The sequence below is a fragment of the Coptis chinensis genome, chromosome 1 (assembly GCF_015680905.1).
Source record: "Coptis chinensis isolate HL-2020 chromosome 1, ASM1568090v1, whole genome shotgun sequence".
Classification (NCBI taxonomy): domain Eukaryota; kingdom Viridiplantae; phylum Streptophyta; class Magnoliopsida; order Ranunculales; family Ranunculaceae; genus Coptis; species Coptis chinensis.
Window position 1 is genome coordinate 87,112,288 of NC_141456.1, and position 16,904 is coordinate 87,129,191.

The following is a 16,904-nucleotide window of genomic DNA, read 5'->3' on the forward strand; positions in this document are numbered from 1 at the left end:
AAATTAAAGATTGGAACAAAGAACAACAAAAAGAAGATTGATTGATTGAAATATAAAAGCAAATAACAAGATTGAAATGAAGAACAATAAAGTAAATAACTTGAATGAAAAAAAGATTAGAAATTAAATCCTACATAACACTAAATTAAGTCTAGGTGCATTCTTTCTCCCTAACTTTTAGTTTATATACCCCTACTTTATGTTTTTTACTGATTTGTCCTTTTCAATTACATTTGAGACACCTCACTCTTTACTTTATGCTTTTGGTTTTGATTTCTTCTTGATCAAGATAGGTTTTGGAGAATGCCATATTTAGTGCTAATGACCTCTATCTCTAGTCTTCTGAGTTTAGGCTTTTGACCTTTGACTTTGACTTTTTCAGCACTTTTTCATAGCAGCTTCTGGTCTTTATAATAAGCGTGATTAAGGCTCCTTTTGTTGCTAAGACGCAGCTTTTATGATAAGTGGTATGAATTTTTCTGTAACCTAAAAAAGGCAATAAAAGCTATGAGTTGTCTTTTCATTAAACATAAGAATGGCTGTAATGCAGTAATGTAAAGGTAATAAAACGTACATTTGGGAGCTGATCATCTCTTAAGTCTCTTTGATGTGAATTTCCTACCTTGCTTTAATTAGTTAAGCATCATGGTTGCTTTGAGCATCTAGGCCAAGTAGATTGATCGTTATTGGCAATTCTTTTCCTATTCAGTACCACTTAATATTGTAAGGCTAGACATTTCTTGAATCATATAAAAAAAAATTGACTGTAGAAGTGATTGAGGATGGTTATGAGTATATGGAGTTGAGTTTCTCTGTCTTTTAACTGTAATTAAATAGTCTATTTTCTCAACTTTTTACTGAACATGGCTGATTTCCGTTGTTATAAAGTAGAGCCCTCAAAGGGAGAATTTTCTCTCTCCTACGTGGTCTCTCCTAATGGAGTTGTGGTGACATGGATATCTACTTGGCACTCTCTCATTGATAAGAGCCCAAAACTGTAGTTTTAATCCTGTAACAGTCATACTTTTAGACCAATTATGTGAGTAATAATTAAGAGTTAATCATCGATTCACGTGGTTTTATCGTTTGAGGGCTTCAAAGTCAATTATGTGCAGAAATGTGCCACTTTGATGAGATAAAGGAGCAATGGTTGGTTGCTAAGGAGTTCTGTGATTAAAGGCCAAGATTCAAGAAGACAAAGCCTTTCTAAAACCCGGTCAAAGCTGAAAAGTCAAAGTCAACGCGGGCAGAAACAGCACACAAAGTCAGCAAAACTTCCGAAGGCTGTATCTTTGGACTCAGACCTCGGAATTGGGTCTACCTTATGTCAAACCGACCGGCTCTGGCAGAGCGTTCCAATGGTCCAAGCTTTGGCCCAATCAGAGGAGCAGAAGTGGACGAAAAGTCTGTTGAAGTCAACTATAGCTGAAGAGGCCTTTTTGGACTGAAAGTATTGGGTTTTGGGCCTGATTCTCTGGCCCAAAACATAGCTCCAAGCCCATGCACGATTTTTGGATCTGAAAATATAAAAACAAAAGCTTAGCTCTTTGTTAATGGTAGCTAGTTAGACCTAAAACTATAGATAATTCTAGATCTAGTTTTCATTAGATAAAATTAAGTTTAGTTTAAATTCAATTCTTGTTTTAGATTAAACTCTTAGAATCATTGTTCTTTATTAGTTTGATTAATAAAATAGTTAGTTTGTCAATTTTGATTTTTGTCATTTACAATTGTTTAGATCTAAATTCCTTGATTACTTGTTATTCATTTCCTAGTTATTACCTGAGATTTCAATCATTGTTTAGATAAATTGCATAAGAATATAATTTTTATATGATGTCTAGTTTTAAATCAATGGGAAATGATAGTAGTATGAATCAAGGCTAAACCTCCATTAGAGGGGTTGAAGAAGCCTTGATGTCTCTTGATCTTTGTTAAACTCAGAAATCGTCGTGATAATTATTCCACTCTAGAAACGATTAATTCACCATGAGAATGGGTTTAATCGCTCCCATGCTAGTTATGAATTGGTAGAAATGCCATGTATAATTAGGAATTATAATTACTATTTTGATATGCAAGCATTCAATTTGGATCCTTGATTTGAGTCTTTGTTAGTAGGATTAAGTGAGTTAAAGGTGGATTCAATTCCCTTTAATTCTTTATCTAGATTCAAACCCTTAGCATTCTATCATTTTGTTATTCGTAACTTGTTAATTGAATTCACCTCGTAGTATAGAATTCCCCTCGTAAACCTCTCATTAGACTTAAGACCGATTAGTTAACTATGAAATCATTCCATGCTAGAGAACTAGGAGTGGAACGAATTTGTTACTCCACTCTATTTCGATAAAATTGAGAGTAGAAAACTTGATAAATATAGACTCGTAATAAGTTTTAGTTTACTTACGTTTTGAGTTTCATCGTTCATTTCGTAGGTAAACTATCATTTTTTCCATTTATCACTCATAAAATTCCATCATTTGCAAATTGCATAAAACATTCAAGTTTGCAAATTCCGTACGTATAAGGAATCCCCTTTCAAAGTGATACTTGAGGGTATACCCTAACAATTCTTGATCTATTAGCAATTCTAAAAAAAAAGGGAAAAAAGATAGAGATTGTTATGCTAAGAGCTTACACAACGTGGATTAGTGGAAGAGTTGGTAGATTTTCAAGTGATGATAGTAAAGTTAGTAATGGGTCAGTGCCTCAATGGTTGGGTTAGTAGCTTATACTCCTATGAGTAGGGGTGACTTCGGATCGGATCGGATCGAATCAGATTGACCTCTTTTGGAAATTTTTCCAAATATTTTCGAAACCCAATATGCGAGTCAAATCTGATCCAATATTTTTTCGGAATCAAAATATTTGTCCAAATTCAGAAATTTCAGAAATTTCTGAATTCTTGGTAAATTTCATAGATCTCTTTACTTTCCACTATTTTTTGGAAAAGAAAATTTGACTAAACCAATTTGGAACTTCAAAAAACCAAAACTTTACATGTCAGAAACTAAAAAAGAAAGATTATAAGAAATATTTTTATGAAAATCTAATTTAAGAACCCTACTTACCATGGTGAGGGAGAGAAGTGTTTGAGAGGAGTGGGAGAGAGAGGGAGTGAAGTAGCTATTAAGATTTGTTTAGTTGTTTGTTTTGTTTTGCTAGTATAGAAAACTAGCATATGAATGCAAATTTTGGGTTTAATCTCCCTGGTTGATACATACCCGGCATAAAAACCCCCTCATTACGTACTAACCCATAAAAACTCTCTATTTTTCTAAAATACCCAAACTGACTAAAATACCCCCCACACATAAAACCCTAGATCTCAAATTTATCTTCCCTCTTTCTTCTCGCCGCATCCTCTATCTCTTCTTGTAAATCCTAGATATCCTGCAAAACAAAATTAACATAGAAGATAAGATGACAAAACAACCAAAATTCTTCCTTTCTCACTTTCTCTCCTTCTTTCATTTTTCTCAAATACAAAAATTTTCTTTTCTTTCTCTCAATCAATTTCTCTTGAAATTTGTTGTTCTCCAACTAAACAAATTAGATTTGAGAAACAATATCAAGATTTGGAAATTTTGTTTCTTCCACTCAAAACCGGATCTGAGAATTGTCTACTTTTTCAATTCAAAGATGAAATCTCTTTGAATATTTTGAATATGAAAGTCAAGTTTTTTTCAATTCAAAAATGAAATCTTTTTGGGCTATTGTTCATTTCAAATAATTTTGCATAAGTTATGATCGACCTGTTTTCTCTATGAAAATTTAATTTTTCATAGGTCAAGTTACTGTGTAAATTTAAATTTACATAGATCAAGTTACTATGTAAATATAAGTTTTCATAGCTCCAGTGACTATGTAAATATAGTTTTACATATATATGACTATGTAAAAATACATTTACATATATTTTGTCAGGTGTCAAAAAATTTTCAATTCCAAAAGTTATTATGTAAATTTAAGTTTTCATAGCTCCAATGACTATATAAATATAGTGTTTTACATATATATGACTATGTAAAAATACATTTATATATATTATGTCAGGTATCGGGAGAAATTTTCAATCCCAAAAGTTACTATGTAAATTTAAGTTTTTATCGCTCCAATGACTATGCAAATATGACATATATATATATATATAAATATATATATTTATATATATATATATGACTATGTAAAAATACATTTACATATAGTCAGGAAATTTTCAATCCCAAAAGGGTAAAAAAGGAAATAAAATAAAATTGGAAATAAAAACAGACAAGATTTTATCTCTTTTTTGGAAAACAGTGAGATTATTTAACAAGACCTAAATAATAGGGAGGTTATGTGATATGGGTTGATGGGAGGGAGTTTATACTCAACCGAGTTAGAACCAAGGGGCTGAGCCTCATTTCTTGCATATGAATGAATGGTCATGATCTTATCAAATGGACAATGGAGTTTTGTTATATTATAAGTACAAGGTTTCACAAAAATCAGAAATAATGTCAGAAATTTCGGATCGGCTACATTTCGGAACTTTTGGATCGGATATCGGATCAGATCGGATTTGAGAGTTATATCCGAATCCGATCCAATTATTTTTCGGAATTTTCGGAAATCAAAAAATCGGTTATCGGACAGTGAAAAATAAACCCAAAGCCGGACCAATTTGGGGTTGAAATTCGGCAAAATTGGAAATTCGGCAAAAAGAGACACCCCTGCCTATGAGCCTTACGTGAAAGAGCTGTGTATACACATCTTGTACTTCAATTAGATCGTAAAGTTTTTAGATATAAAAACTATCAAAATAAAATACTTCTTTTCTATCATCACGAATAATACCTTATAAAAAGGATCACGGGTGTATGCCCGGGTCCAAAATCTACTATATATCTAAGGACCACTATTCTAAAAATCGGTCTAGGCAGTCTCTAGGCGCTAGGCGGTACCGAACCGACTCACCTAGGCCCTAGTTGTTTAAAAAATCGGTGGACCGACTAGGCGGTCCAGTTTTTTTTTTTTTTTTTTGAATGATTAAATGTCAAAAAATAAAGGCCTGTGTAGGCTTAAGATTTGAATGAGTTTAAAAGACTTCAGTCTAATGTAAATTATATGTCACTATAACAAAGAGTATGTTTTTATGTGAAGTCAATATTCCTCAACTATTACGCATTTTTGTAATAAGTTTCTTTGTTTGTGTTTATTTTTTGAGTTATGATAAATGCTTTTCTTCATTTCTTGTAATATATGTGTATTACTATATATATGAAAAAAAAACCACTTAGCGCCTAGGCCTTTTAGGCACTGCCTAGACGGGCTAGGCGCTAGGCACTCTCCCACCGCCCGACAACCGCCTAGCGTTTTTTAGAACACTGCTAAGGACAAGCAAGTAGCGACGGGTTGGCCTTCATCAAAAAAGAAAAGCAACGGGTTGGCCACTCCCAGAGTCCCAGAACATTGTCTCTTTTCTGTGCCCACACACTCAGCGAAGTCCGAACCCATCCGAGAAAGCCCACTTGCGTATTTGCCATTTTCGAAAACACAACAAATCGAGAGAAGATGGCTTGGCGAGGGCAGTTATCTCGGAATCTCAAGGAGATTCGATTCCTTTACTGCCAGAAGTCTCCTGCAAGCGCTCAAACGAGGTTCTTAAATTTATATATTCATTAATAATTGTTTTATTAATTAGTTATAAATAATGGTTGAGCTCTGGATCACTTTTCTCAACAGGGAATTTGTTGAGAAGAATTACAGAGATTTGAAGACGTTGAACCCAAAGTTCCCAATCTTGATCCGTGAGTGCTCTCAAGTTGAGCCCCAATTGTGGGCTAGATATGGTATTTATTCTCTCTTACACGCAAGTTGAGCCCCATATTTTTATTTTAATTACATTTCTTGTTTTATTGCATTCACAATCTCAATGGTTTTGAATGAGCTCAATCACAATAATGAGACTGTGTCTTTGGATCGATTTAATTCTTTTCCAAGGCCACCGAAAAGAAAATAACTTAATCACACACCTGCTAATCTGCTATGTCTATATTTTCATCATAGGTGTATATTTCACAAATAATACCCATAAAACAAACAATAATAATAATATTTGAATGAGATGGTTTTTATTTATATGGTGAGTGTGTGTGGGTGTACTTATACATGTGGACATGTGGTTACTTAGTTATGTGGTGTAGTAAGTAGTGGTGTAACTAGCATTGTCACCAAATTCGGCGTTTTTTTGAAAAAAACGCGTTTAAAACCCGAGATATTGGCAAGGAGTCTTGTTCCAGTTTAAAACCCAGGTTTTTCAAAAAACGCGTTTTAAACTTAAAAAATGTTTAAAACCCGAGATTTTAAAAATCTCCTGTTTAAAACTTTATTATTATTATTATTATTATTATTATTATTATTATTATTATTTATTTTTTTTTTTTTTTTTTTTAAATCTAAAAGAAAACGCGAGAAGAAAAAGGAGTTTTAAAGTTTACCATTTTGAAGAGTGGGCGTTAGATTAACTTATTGAGACAGTTTTATTTTGCTTTGGACTATTAATAATTGGAAATTTTAAAATTATTAATTTATTTGTAGTACTTGATTATGCGATTATGGTTGGTAATTAGTAGTATCTTATTTAGAGTCGTGTTTTGGTACTGAATCTAAAACTTCTAGTATTTGGATGAGTAATGATAATTTGATATTTTCATGTATTTGAATTTTTTTTCATTTGTATTATTATTATTTTTATTTTATGTGCCTATTCTTTTTTCCACTCATATAAAAAATCAAACTCCTTAAATATTATTTATCATCGGTTTTTACCTATTTTTTATGTATTATACGTTTTAAACCCGTTTTACCGTTTTAAATCCGTTTTTTATGCCCCATGTTTTTTACGGTTTTTTTTCCCGAGACATTCTGTTTAAGACATGAACTAAGTTTTTTCAAGTACACCGTTTTAAACCCGTACCGTACTTTGTGACAATGGTAACTAGTAAGAAGGCTTTAAACTTATTGTAAAAGAAAGAAGACAACAAACAAACGTTGAGAAAAGGTTGTCTGATTGATGATTCCCTCCCTCCTTTATAGTGTATATGAACCACTTGTGGTGAATCATTACATCTTTGAGGAGGAGATATTCTTATCAGCACATGTGATCCTCTAGAATTTTTAAGTTCTATATGAATATATCTTGAACTTATTTTAGATTTAAGCAACAATGAACCAGTTTAGTCCACCATTCAAATTGGATTAGCTTGGGGAACACCATCAGATGGTTATAACAAACATCGAGCTAAGAGGGATCTCAACTAATGAAGAACGAGGTAGAATTTTTGAGGAAAGAAATGCGAAAATATCGATTAGAGAAGAAATTGAATAGAAATTTTGACGATCAAGAACAATAAGTAAGAAGGAAGATGAAGATGAAGATTTAGAGTAGGAAGAGAAATAATATGACAGATTACTCAACTGAGAAGTCTTGATTACAACTCAATTCAGAATTATCATAATGGTTCGTTCTACAAAACAATAGAGAATCCATATTGATACATATGGTTCCTAGGGTTCCAAGTAACTGCAAATAGAAACTAATACTAATTCTAATTCTAGTGTAGGCATCTTGTCCCACATCATCAACTGTTGTAGTCTCTATCATCCAAGCTCTCTCAGTAATATACGGTGCTTATTTGGATTTTGAGAGGATAACTTTTGGAGAATATGGCTACCTCAATACCAAGAAAGTAACGTAAAGGTCCCTACTTTTTCATTTTGGGCTGATCAATGCAACTGTAGCTTCAACTGTGAAACCCCAACGCCATCATCACCACTAATGATCCTATCATTAACGTTTAAAGACATAAAATATGAATGATTTAGGTTGAACGAAAAAACATAATACAATCTTGATCTAATGTATCTTGTTGGCAGAAGCTTCAACAATCGATAAACATCGATTATGATTAATAAAACAAACACCTAAAACTAAAACTAGGATTTAAATCTTCAAACATAAAGAAAGAAATAATATTCAATAACAACCAACGAACCATGAAAGCCTAGATGCCTTTATATAAAAAACTCAACTACTAAATCTAATTGGATTCCAAATAGGAAACCATCCTAAAACCTATTCCTAATTGAATTAGGAAACCAAAGAAAATATAAACTACTAATTGATTATTAATCCATGCTCATGCATCATACTCCCTGGCTTGAAAGAAACTCGTCCTTGAGTTTGGTTTCTTGTAGACTTGCGAATATTCTGCATAACTCTTGTAATTTATCATCACCCTTCTTCGGTTCAAAGGAATTGACCTCAAATTATAGTGTTAAATTTTACCCAAATTTACCCAAAATTTAACACTAATGAGAATGTGAATTCAATGGCCAACTTTCCAGAGATGTCAACAAAACAACATTCACAAATGATAACATCCTATAAACAAGGTCCAAGCACACGTCTCGGTAGCATCAATAGGGGCCTCTCTTTTTGAGATAGCACTAACAACGATGGACTCCTCTTCGTAACGTAGTACCAAAGAAAAAAAGCTCCTCTTCATGTGGTAGCACTAATAACATAGTATATCAAACCATGGTGAGACTTGCATAACAAGAATCAACACTAAATACACCAATAAGAGAAAGGTAATGAAGAGAATTCATAGAAAATCATATTTTCGATCAGTGTTCTAAAAGACGCTAGGCGGTAGTTAGACGGTGGGAAAGCGCCTAGGTCTTCTAGGTGTGCCTAGACGGGCTAGGTGCTAGGTGGTTTTATTTATTTAATTTTCTAAAGAATATATACATTAGAGTGTAAATGTGTATGTATATATGAAAAATGAAGAAATGAAACTTGAGGCCAAGAGAGTAGAGACCGAGCTGTTCAGGAGAGGAGTGCTCTTGAAGAGTAGAGACCGACAGAGGGAAAACTGGTTGGCAATGAGAGAACACGATTGATTTATTTTATCCTCTAAACTGGTTAGCAAGCTTTTTCAAATTGGGCTTGTAACTTACATTTTTAAGCCTGCACTTTATATTGGATAGACCTCTTAAATTAGAGGAAAAAAAAAACCAAATTAGGCCAGTCTAAACTGTCCTGTCCTCCTGCCCCGCAAATTTACCAGACCGCCTGGGCTCGTCTAATCGAACCACCGATGTGCTCACCGATTATAGGCCTAAACAATTCGGCTAGGCACTGCCTAGAAGGCCGCCTAGGCCATTTTTTAGAACACTACTCTCAAATCAAAACAGTGATAAGATTGATGACTCATAGAAATCATCATTATTTCTAGGGGTGTGCACGGGTCGGTTCGGGTTGGTTTTGGAATAAATCTGATCACCGAACCGACCCTGTTGGTATATGTTCAACAAGAATCGAACCGAACCAAAGCTCTAGACTTAACCGACCCGATCCGAACCGACCAATTTCCAATCTAACCGATATCCAATCCGAACCAGTTATTTGACGGTTTTATTTTAACATATGTTAACTGAACCAACTCGACAAATATGTGCTTCCATTTCTCTCAACTTGTTGATGAATTCCGAAAATAAAAAATGAGATAAAGAGAAAATAAAATAAAATAGATGAACTAGAGAAAAGAAAAGAGATGAGATAAAGGGAAAGCACAAGGATTATAAGGGGAGAAGATATAGTGGTGATTGGTGATGGACTGGCGGCGGCTATGCCCTAGATTGGAAGTGAAAAGTGACAAGGATTATAAGGGGGTATAAGGGGAATTATGCTTTCTTTTCTAGGGTTGTATTGGGGTCAAAAGTTGAGTTGAAAAGAGTGGACACGTGTTTAACAAACTCACATAGTCACGTGTGCAACAAATTCAACCTGACGTTCGATTCTTTATTCATGTTATATGTACACATGTGCAGGTCGGGTTAGTTATTTTCGGGTTTTACAAATTCAAACCGACGACCGAACCGACAAGACATAGTCGGTGTTGTAAATTATCAAACCAATCCAAACCGATACTAAACGGATAACCGACCTGTATCACTCGGGTCGGGTCAGTGGGTTAAGGCGGATTTATGCACACCCCTAATTATTTCTACTAAAACATTAAGCCAAAGAGGTAAAATTTATGAAAGCGTTAAAACTAGTTTGATTGTGGCATTGAAGTTGCCACCTGCTGGAAAAAGAATTTATCAAAGGATCAAAACATAAGCTCTAGATACCACGAAGAGATTCAAACAAAGAAAATATTTATTGATAATAGGAAGATCGACACATTAATATCATTTGTTAATTGAGACTACAAATACCAATATATAGAAAATAAATCCTTGATTGGTACGAACCAAATCAATTTAAATCATAGTAATATCTTACCATATAATCCTGATCATTAGACTTCTAGGGTAGTCCCGTCTTAGTGATTCTATGCACCTCACTTCTATTTCAATTATCTCTTGAATCCCGCTCCAATGATCATGATGCATGAGCATGTATTATTTTCTTTGGTTTTCTAATTCAATTAGGAATAGGTTTTAGGATGGTTTCCTATTTGGAATCCAATTAGATTTAGTAGATGAGTTTATTATATAAAGGCATCTAGGCCTTCATTGTTGGTTGGTTGTTATTGAATAATATTTCTTTCTTCATGTTTGAAGGTTTAAACCCTAGTTTAGGTGTTTGTTTTATTAATCATAATTGATGTTTATCGATTGTTGAAGTTTCCACCAACAAGATACATCAAATTTGGTATCCAAGCCACTAAAATCTTGGCAAATATTTTCATGGAGATTCGAAGAAGAGATCGTCCACCGTCATTGCACTCTAGAGTTCATTGCACTCTAGAGTTAATCAACTAGAAGAATCGCTTGAAGAAGTCATCACCGAGATGAAGAAGATGCTTTGGCTCAAGCATCGAACACAGATTGTTGTCAAAGACAGTGGTAAAGAGAAGGATTGTTTATGGCGTTACAATCTACACTCCCATTGTTAATCTCATGTTGCCTTTCAACCACCATGAGATTAAAGGGGAGTATTGGAATATATGTGAGGTGCATAGAATCACTATGTCTAGAGTATCCTAGAAGTCACATGATCAGGATTATATAGTAAGATATTATTATGATTTAAATTTATTTGGTTTTAGTACGAATCAAGGATTAAGTTTCTATATATTGGTATTTGTATTCTCTATATAAACAAGTGAGATCAATGTATCGATGATCCTATTATCAATAAATATTTCCTTTAAATTTCTTCAGAGAACAACACAGTAGAGATTTTCTCCTAGCATGCTCTCTAAGATTGTGGATACCCCATGTAGAACAGCCAGCCGAGGGAAAACCCCACTTGTCAATAGAAGCAATAACAATTAGAGCACGAGTGCACAATCCGAGTTATCTTTGCAACTGGAGCAAATGTCTCTTTATAATCAACACCATAGAACCCCGGTCAACCAAGCAAGCCTTTTACTGCTCCACCGAACCATCTAACCTAGTGTTGATTTTGTAAAGCCGTTTGCAACTTACATCACTTATTTGGGGGAAGAGGTACTCCATGTCTCCATGTGCGAGTCTTATGTTGTGTAGAAAGCTCATCATGCATAGCCTGTTGCTAAAGAGGATCAAGAACAACCTTCATAAGTGGTCAGTTCAGACAGGGAATGAATGTTAACTACTCAGCTATGAGAGATGCAAAATTAGATGAATAACAAGAGTTAGGAAAACCAAGGGGCTTTGAACAACAAGGAGGTTCAGCATCGACTCTTAACATTAGAAGATGAATGAGAGTCTGACGAGAGGGGAAAATAAGTATCGTTAGAAACAGCAATGGTCATACGAGAATAAGAATGAATAATTTGTAGGAGAAGCATAAGGTAGTGGAATATATTGGCATCACTGTCATCAGAGAAGGGATCAATGTAAGTCAGATTTGGTAACCTGAAGCTTCCAGGAATAATAAAATGAGAAATACGCTCAAGAAAAACAATATGACGAAACACATGCAACTGTTGTGAAGTAGGATCATTAACACCTGTAGACTTTCTGCCCCTCACGATAATCAAGAAATACACATAAATGTGGATCGTGGAAATAACTTTGTGTTATCTACAATTCTACATGAGGTTGAAAACCTAATGAGTGCACCCAAAAACCTTTAAAGAATCTACAATTTTAAATAACTTTGTGTTATCTACAATCTTGTTTCTTCCCCGTCAAGTTCTGATTTAAAATTGTTTTGGATACCTATTCGACGTGGCTGACATTTGTCTGTTCTGTATTCGCATGTCCTGGTATCCAACAAGTATGGGATATGGGCCGGACACCATTTATGGAGTATCCATGCTTCTTAGGATACAAGTATTTCATCCCTACAAAGAGCTCTCTGAAATAGATACCCTAAATGGGCACCCATACCCAACGCTGGTCCTATATTAGGGAGTAGTTGGTGACTTTCTGTGGAGTTGATCGTCCAATACTTATTCGACGTGTCTGACACGTGTCTGATCTGTATGCACATGTCCTGGTGTCCGACGAGTATGGTATACGGGCAGGACACCATTTGTGGAGTACCCATGCTTCTTAGGATATAAGTATTACATCGAGAACATACCCCGCACCCTTACCCAACGCTGGTCCTATATTAGGGATTAGTCGGTGACTTTCTGTGGAGTTGATCATCCTCACAGAAAATGAACTCATTTGAGTACGTCTAACCTTATCAAAATAGTTGCAAAACTGATATTTTTGGAGCTCTTGATATGTTTTAAAACGTGAACAACATGGTTAAAATATTCGAGTGTGCTCTGAGAAAAAATAATAATAAACTAATATCAATAATAAAAAATTAGTGAACTGATTTCTTGTGTGGATGATTTCTATTAACGTGTGGTGTAGTAATTAAGTAGTGGGTATGACTGGTAAGAAGGCTTTAACCATGTTATAAAAGAAAGAAGACAGCACAGAAGCATTGGGAAAGGTTGGGGAATCACTCCCTCTTTCCTATTGTCTATATATAGATCACTTACTTCACAAACGATTAATGCTACATAAAGGAATACTGAGTGATTTGTATACAGCTCAAACATGTGGTGAATCTTTATATCTATGAGGAAGAGACCTTCTTCTCAATGCATGTCATCCTCTAGAAATGGTAGGTTGTACATGATGTATCTTGATTCAGATATTTTTGTGCTGTTAGTGCAATATGTTAAGAATGTGACTTTACCACTAATGTTGGTCTTGTATCCCCGACTCCCCGTTCAAGTTGAACATTTAAAAGGAACAAATTTGAACTTGGATAAGATTGGAGAAAGGGCAGCACATGAAATCCATTTTGTAGAGATATCGAGCAATTGAGGAAATATTCCGGACTCCCAACAATGGTACTCCCAATATGATTACCGTTTAAGTTTTGACCAATCAACAAAACTATTTGATTTTCTCTTTCTTTGGAAGGTGGTGGGTAAAGTGTGTCAGGTTTATGCCACTATTTAATTTTTCAATTCTGTGGAAAAATGCAGAAGGAATCCTATAAACTTTAGTTAAGTAAATTTTTTATGTCTTTCAAAGTACAGAATATGTGTACAACTTGGTTGATGCAATGAAAATGCATCTTGTTGTCCATTCTAGAAAAATCCTTTTTGATTCTGTCATGTATGGTTTGCATAAACTGACAAAGTCCAGTCTTTATAGCTAAATATTTTCTTACCTCTCCTAAGATCCCTTTCTTCATATTAAACTTTTTCCCTGATTTTCTCTGCAGACCGGGGTGTTGAAAGAGGTGTTCATTTAGAAGGCTTGACTGAAGCACAAATCACAAATGTGCTTAAGGAACTTGCTGAAGCGGGAGCAGACATCAAAGCCTGAGTATGCTGCAGTTTGATCCTAAAGTAGAAACAAAAGAAATAAATTAGAAAAAAAGAAAAACTTGGAAATTGCTATCTAGTGGTAGTATTTTGCAATCTTTAATTCCGTACTGTCTGTTTATCACGTGGAAATCGCTATGCTACTGTAGTTTTCTGCAAGTTCAGATTTGAATTGTTTTAATCATGTGAACCAAATATCCACAGGTCCTAACTGAAGTGAGTACTTTCCAATAATAACATTTGATTCACAGCTTATGTTTTGTTTGGACTTCGATTCTCATGTGGGCAATTTATTTCAGAGATTGTACCGAGGCCATGTTGTGTATCTGCGGTACGCTTTGCAACACATGAATTATCTTTGCCTAAATAATTCACCAGAAATCGCAAAAGCAATAGCGCTCAGGTTTTACTTGAGGGAGTTTGTCCAAAACTGCACATTACTCGGACAGATGTACCGTCATATGCGCCATGTTAACATCCGCCAAAGACCACAAGCCAGGAAAAGTAATCAAGAAGTGTTGAGATTAATCCGACATTTGACCTTCTAGATAATCAATTTGACTTACTAGCAAAGTTGGTTAAATATTTGGGTAATGATACCAGAGGTACGGGGCTTTAACCTCCAGTAACAAAAAGTTACTGATCTAAAAAAATTACTACAATACTATAATATTTTTTTATTTTGTAATTTTTGACTCTTGGTCATATTTTTTAGGACGGTTTTGCCTATGTTATTTTCCTATATTTTTTATTTTACCCTTGCTGTCTTAAACATTTAGCTTCGCCATAAAAACAACATGCGTCTGCACATGGGCATCATGCTAGTAATCTATTATACTTACTAGTGAAGGGCCGTGCTATGCACGTGCGTGTTGATGTGGCTAATTGTAGTTTTTACTTGAATTCTTTTTTTCATATGTTCCTGGCTAGAGTTTGTGATAAATGTGAGGTAGATGTTTTGGTTATTGGTGAGCTGTGGTGTAGAATTAGAATATGGGTTAACTAAGAAGTCGAGAACGTACAGATCATGGTAGGTATGAGTTAAAGGAGTTAGCTATTATGTGCTGGAAAACATTCGTGATTTAAAGCGACTGATAAAAAGTTCATAATACTAAACATTTCTATTTAAAAATATACATAATTACGTGAAAAAAATGAAAAATAAAATGAAACACATGATAGGACACACTGTAGAAACAAAAGTAGGTAAACACACTATATAAACAATACATATGTTTTTTTTTGTAACTTTCGTCACCAATGTTCTATTTGTTTAATGAAGCTCTGGTCAAGCTCTGGAGGAGATATTTTCGTCATAGTTAAGAAGCTATTTTTGTGTTGTCTGTTGAACTCATCTATTTTTAGATGAAAGATAGCTTTATATATCCGATCAAATTTTGAAAGAGCTCCATTAGTATTTCGGCACCATTGTCAACATTGGACTACTAGCAACGAGGATGTCGCTATTATGGAAGGGGAGCCAAAACAATTTGGTTACCAAGCATATGAACAAGCAGATCAAGAACTGAAGTCTACATTGGCAAGCCTGGCCACCAGCATTGAAACTTTGAGTAAGAAATTCAATCAGTTCTCCATGAATCCCTCCAAGATCAACAAGTCTCAAGCTAAATCTCTCCCGAACCATGCAAGCTAGCCAAATCTGCAAGTGCGAAGTTGTTCGAACACTTCTCATGCAACTCTAGAATGTCCTAGTTACTATCAACATGCATCAGTTGGAGAGTACAATGTGAACTCATTTCAGAGGCCCAACCAAGGTGGTAATAACTTTCAAGGTAATTATTAGAAACAGAACGCTGGACCCCCAGGTTCTCAAGATCAAAGTTATATTCCACAGACAAGTCAAGCTTCACAGTTGGTTCCTCAATAACAATTATACTCTCAGCAGAATTCCAATACAAGTGGAGAATTAGTGCCTGATCCTAGGAGAAATTATGCCACACCTGCCAACCTGGAGAATGCAATTACTCTGCTAAAACAGAAAAATCAGAAGTTTGAAAGAGTTCTAGAGCTTCTTATGCGGTCTCACCATCTCGATCTCCCAAAGAATCTTAGGCAAGTCAATGTTCTAGAATGGAGTCTCTAGAGGCTAAGGTCGATTAACTCACTCTTTGCTTTTTGTGCGTAAAGACATAAGCCATTCAACCTAGCGTATTGGAACCAGTATTGAAGAGTGAAGATGTAAGCCACATTGGGACAACTTCTAGTACTGATCACCTCCATGATCATGTTAGCTCAGTTACTACTCTTAGATCAGGATTGAAGATATACAACAAGGTTAACTTACCTTCTCATGATGACATTGCTACAGAGCAATCAGTCAAGATTTCAAATGAAGTTCAAAAGGAAGTGGGGGAAATCCTTTCAACTCCCATTTGTCAAGACAAAATATGCAAGAATGCCGAAGAGAAAGAAGAGCAGACACATGCTTATGTGTTTGTACTGAAGGAACCTTTTCCTATATTTTTTGCTCAAAGCAAAAAGGACAAGCAATTTTTAGAGATGAAGGAGGCATTTGAGAAGGATAACATTAATATCCCCTTTCTCAAAGCAATCAAGCAGTTGCCATCATATGCCAAATTCTTGAAGGATGCATGCAACATAAAGAGAAGTACTCATGTTCCAAAGTGAGCGTTTCTAGCTGGACAAACAACATCTATTATCCATCATCAAGCTCCAGTCAAGCTCAAAGATCCAGGAAGTCCTACAATATCATGCAAGATAGGAGAAAAATTCTCAGGTAATGGTCTTTTAGACCTTGGTGCTAGTGTTAATCTCTTGCCATATCATATGTACCAAGCGTTAGGCCTGGAGAACCTAAAGCCTACAAAAGTCAAATTGAAGTTAGTTGACCGTTCTACCAAGATCCCTAGAGGCATAGTTGAGGATGTTCTTGTTCAAGTAGCCGATTTCTACCATCCAGTGGATTTCATTGTGATAGACACCAAGGAGGCCTTTGATAAAATTCCAATTATTCTAGGCTGACCTTTCCTCGCTACCGCAAAAGCTTTGTTAAATTATCACAACGGTGAAATGAAGATCAACTTTGGTAAGATG

The 16,904-nt window shown here is 35.0% G+C and overlaps 1 protein-coding gene across 1 annotated transcript; it reads left to right on the forward strand.

The window, feature by feature from the left end:
- Positions 1-5,341: 5,341 nt before the first annotated feature.
- LOC147525645 (NADH-ubiquinone oxidoreductase B8 subunit) lies at positions 5,342-14,082 on the forward strand. Its single transcript, XM_086557108.1, has 3 exons — positions 5,342-5,645; positions 5,731-5,837; positions 13,727-14,082. Exons 1-3 carry the CDS (start codon positions 5,560-5,562, stop codon positions 13,828-13,830), a joined length of 297 nt encoding a protein of 98 aa, XP_086413234.1. The 5' UTR covers positions 5,342-5,559; the 3' UTR covers positions 13,831-14,082.
- The last annotated feature ends 2,822 nt before the right edge of the window (positions 14,083-16,904 follow it).

Bases quoted from the DNA above. Each gene is read 5' to 3' on its own strand.
- LOC147525645 (XM_086557108.1), top strand. From the start codon at position 5,560: ATGGCTTGGCGAGGGCAGTTATCTCGGAATCTCAAGGAGATTCGATTC. The intron at 5,646-5,730 runs GTTCTTAAATTT...TTTTCTCAACAG, and splicing joins CCTGCAAGCGCTCAAACGAG to GGAATTTGTTGAGAAGAATT. The intron at 5,838-13,726 runs GTATTTATTCTC...TTTTCTCTGCAG, and splicing joins CCAATTGTGGGCTAGATATG to ACCGGGGTGTTGAAAGAGGT.